We start from the raw sequence: 4,322 nt of genomic DNA on the forward strand, positions 1-4,322 counted from the left end.
TGCAACGCCTACTAATAGATGATAAGCACCAGAGAACGGCACGAAGAAGCAACAAGCTGCTTTATAAAATCATTTTCCGTCTAACTAAAGAATGTCTTGTATGGAGGGAAACGGGCCAGTGGCTTTGAGCTTGCGCAAGTTCTCACGCCATCCTGATGTGATTTGAAGCAATCACTCTTATCCAGGCAGGCTATTTGGGCTCACCAATAGCAAGTTTCCAGAAGAGCCCTGCAAATGCTGATGTCGATTCATCCTGCACACCCACCGGCGAGTTCCGTTCTCCGCAAAGGGTCTGACGTGTACTTCTACGAGAAAAGTGCGAAGTCAGCTTCATGGATAAGAGGGTTCGTGCTTCGTGCTGGACCGCATGTTGTGCGTGTAGGCATTAGAAAGGACATGGTCGGACGCTCGTATCAAGCAGCCTACGAAGACGTGCGACTCGTCCCATCCTCGCCACTTATCCTTGAACAAGACAAGATCGAGCTAGGATTCGGAGACATGCAAGGTTCTGAAGATTCAGATGAATAAATCACAGACGCCTTTAACATCTCGAGCGAATCAATAACGGGCACAAGCGTCCTTCTCACGGAATCGCCGTTGGGAGAGGCCGACCCAACTGGTCCAGAACACACTTCTAGCGTCTAGGGACAGCACTCTCTTGTTGTTAATGCCTTGGGTACAATCTATCCGCCTTCAGACCCGCTTGTCGGCGAGGTCGTGCTCTGGGTTCTCCATACAGAACACTCCTCAATGCTGACCAGTTTTGTCTCTCCAACGACGAGACTCCAACTGCCTGCGATGGACAGAAACGCTCCAACATCAAAGGAGATGTTGCTGAAGGACATCGGCAACACTCCTGGTTTTGGAGCAAAAGATCTCATTGCTTAACTCTCCTCGCTGAAACAAGAGGGGTTGACTCGTATTCGAGCCCTTTTAGGAGATTTTCCAGTCAGAGAATAAAAGCAGCATTTTGACCCTCGCTGGCTACTGGATGAAGCCATTTCCATGGAAAAGACCAACAACATGGAGAGGGAGCGTACCAGCCAGTCTTCATCAGAGACGTGCTTCGGAACTTTAACATCATTAGCTCTCATCACTACTGCCAAGTGAAGAGGAACAGTGAAGCTAGCAACTGAGGTTGGAGTGCCGTCTGGTCCCCCATGGAAATAGAGACGCCGAAAGGAAATCACTGCGGTTCGACTCCTCGACAGCACAGTTCCCCTGCATTCGGGTTCTCCTGTCCCTAGCCGTTCTATTCCACTTCGACCTGGCGTCTCTAGACATCGCCGGGCCAATCTACAGGCAGGTATGCTCAAAAGAAATACTTACACGCCCCTGCCGCGAGGCTGGACAAAGTACATAGATGAAGTCTGTAAACTCCCCAAACCGGCCTACGGCCTCGTCGAATCCGGGAGTCTATGGAAGCTCTGCATAGAAGAAATGATTACGACGTATGGATTTGAGACTATATCTGGTCTACCCCCACTCTTCATTCACCACCAAGCTTCCCAGCAAAGGAAAGTCTCCCTTCTGGCTGCTAAGGTCATAGACGACATCCTGTTCGCGGGCACCTCAAAGAAGCACCGACGATTCTTCGCCGCAGTACCTAATAGCTTCAAGGATGGGCGATACATATCGGGGAGACCCTTCGTCTTCAGTCGAGTCCTGCTAATCCCAACAAGCTACCACTCTACTATTATTTCTATGCCCAAATTCATGGAAACGATAGAGTTCTTTCCGCTCACTAGGAAAGGCGAAAGCAGCACGAAGAGAAGTTCACGCAGGAGGAGCTCACTCGTCTACAAAGCCTGGCCGGGACACTCAACTTCCTGGTACATGGCGTCCAGTCTCAAGCATGCCTAGTCGCGAGCAAAATGCAACAAAACCTGTGAACCTCACGCGTGAAGGATCTCCAGCAAGCCAACAGTGCTCTCCATTTGTTCAATCCTCTCCCGCGTGCGCTTCAGTAACGTTCGCCGCTCTCCCCGTTCAACTGCAGCGACATGGGAGATCTTTCTCTGCCTTTATTTTGCAGATGCAAGCATCGAGCATAGCTCATATGGCCAAAAGGGATTAGTAACAGGCCTGATTATGCGTAAAACCGATTCATGTATCTACCACGTGCTGGACTGGCACAGCTCGAAGCAATCCAGGGTTTCCTTATCATCCGTCTGAGGTGAAATACTGGAAGCCGCTGAGGCTGCAGACAGGTCGCTTCTCCTGACGCAGTGCCTATCTTCGATCGTCGGAAAGCACAACCTGTTCCCTATTGTGCTTACAGTGGACTCGTGTGGACTCTACGCTACCATCAATACGCTGCACGACGGAAAAGACTACCAACTTCGTCCCTCCGTTTCAAGAGTTCTATATTACTTTGAAGCAAAGGATATCTCAATTCTCCAGTGGATTCCAGGTCTACAAAACATCGCTGACGAATTGACAAAGGTCAATCCGGCTACCGTTCAAATCCTCGGCGATTTATTTCATTACGGAAGCTACCAGACAGTTACTATCATCATCTCAAAGAAGCATGGGTTGTGAAGCACAGTTACTACTTAAGGTTGCTAACTACTTCGAAGATCCACCGTCCTTGGCCTCCCACTCCTGACGCCTTTTGCGTTTCTTCTCGTCAACCTTTTTCGCACCGCTGCGAGAAGGCTTCCAACGGAGCACGCGAACGTCCTGCAAAACATCGAACTTCATATCGCTACCGACGCACAGCGCAAGCGATTCTGGACAAATCCACATAGGATGCTTCTCGACTCCATCGAGAACCACGCTTGGCTTGCATCTCGTATCAACAACCACAGCATGGTGCATCCCGCACTGCTCTCACAGTGACCATCAACACACCCTCAATTCCCCGTCTCATAAGGAAATTGACACCAAGATGAGTTTTACCGCCAGTTCCATCGCGAATGTGGCCGAGCTCAAGCCGCGGCAAGAATTCACAAAGGGCCTTCACTAAACACCTCACACTCCGATACCGACGATTGTGCTTTCCGTCGTTGAGGTGGCTCCCCATGTCAGCTTTCCCCCTGTTAATGAACTCTTGGTCCATGCCCTGCACGCAGAACAATTTCAAGGCGTTGAGCAACGACGCGCGAAGGCACTGGTTACCGATATCGCGATGAGCGATAGCGCTTCCAATACGCATGTACGTCCGAGCATCGGCAGGTGAGTCCTGTAATGGCCGACACACGCGATACTACGGGCAGGCGCCCCGCTCGCTTAAAGAGAAGCTGCTTCATACCACCCCGGCCCGCTCGTACCATGGCTCGAGGAGCTCACAAATGATGTCGGCGGGGCGCGAGGTCGGTTGTGGAAATCCGTGAGCGCTTTGAGCAGTTGCGGCGCAGCAGGTCTCGGCGGCTGAAAGTGGGGTCGTGTGTGCAAGGTGCAATGTGCAGGTGAGGAGGCCGCTGCGTGGTGATTTGGACGCTGGACGAAGATAGGCGCTCGAGAGTGTGTGCGTCCACTGCAAATGGACAAGGCGCGGCAAAGCGCAATAACTCAACGATCTGCGATGCAGAGTTTAAATGCGCAAACGAGACGAGGGGGAAATGGTTGCGTGGTCATCGCAGACAACGCCGACACTGGCGGGTCATGGTTCGAATCGAGCTCCGGACTACTGTCTTTGGTCGCCACGCAACGAGGGGTGTGTTGGATGCGCCTAATTCACACATATTTTAATCCATCTGTAGCATAAACACCCCCAGACGACCGAGGGTGTATGCGTAGTTCGACCTGTAGACCCCGTTCGAACGGGAAGACAGATGAAGCACCAGATAACGAGGCACAGAAGCGGGCCCTGGTAGCGGTGTGGTAGAGCGGGAAGGTCGGGGACGAGCGTACGCGCGGGCCCATCTACGCCTCGACGCCCCGGAGCAGCGCTGGGTAACGTATCAGCGCTGACGGGCGGAGGCGGATCTAGGCTCGCTCGCGCACGCGTGTGTCCCCTACCCGCTCCCTTCCTTCTAACGCGCGAGAAGGCGAAGGCGCGTAGTTAGAATAAGCTGGGTGGACTGACCTTGGCGGTCGGTTGAGGACAAGTCCGTGCTTGTCCCCCTCCTGCCGCCGTCGGTCCGCTCCCTATTTAATATACAAAACAATCTATCATAACACTACAGTACCGAGGTACTGTAGTGGGCTACTGTAGTGCCGGTCGGCCAGCACTGTAATACTGTCAGCTATGTCGAGGCTGACAGTACACGTATCACTCGTGGTGCGTGCGCGCTTCGCTCGAGCGCTGTACACGTGTGCACGTGACACCGGGACAAGGGACACGCTCATACCCTGTATACCCGTGTCCCTTGTCCCCC

At 52.7% G+C, this 4,322-nt stretch overlaps 1 protein-coding gene across 1 annotated transcript in view; it reads right to left on the reverse strand.

Annotated features, from left to right (window-relative positions):
* Positions 1-4,289: 4,289 nt before the first annotated feature.
* Positions 4,290-4,322, reverse strand: part of CHC_T00003727001 (hypothetical protein) — a 510-nt gene continuing 477 nt past the window's right edge. The window contains exon 1 of the mRNA XM_005714582.1: positions 4,290-4,322. This exon is cut by the window's right edge and continues 477 nt beyond it. Coding sequence (XP_005714639.1) covers positions 4,290-4,322 — 33 coding nt within the window.

The sequence above is a fragment of the Chondrus crispus genome, genomic scaffold (assembly GCF_000350225.1).
Source record: "Chondrus crispus Stackhouse genomic scaffold, scaffold_2, whole genome shotgun sequence".
Lineage (NCBI taxonomy): Eukaryota > Rhodophyta > Florideophyceae > Gigartinales > Gigartinaceae > Chondrus > Chondrus crispus.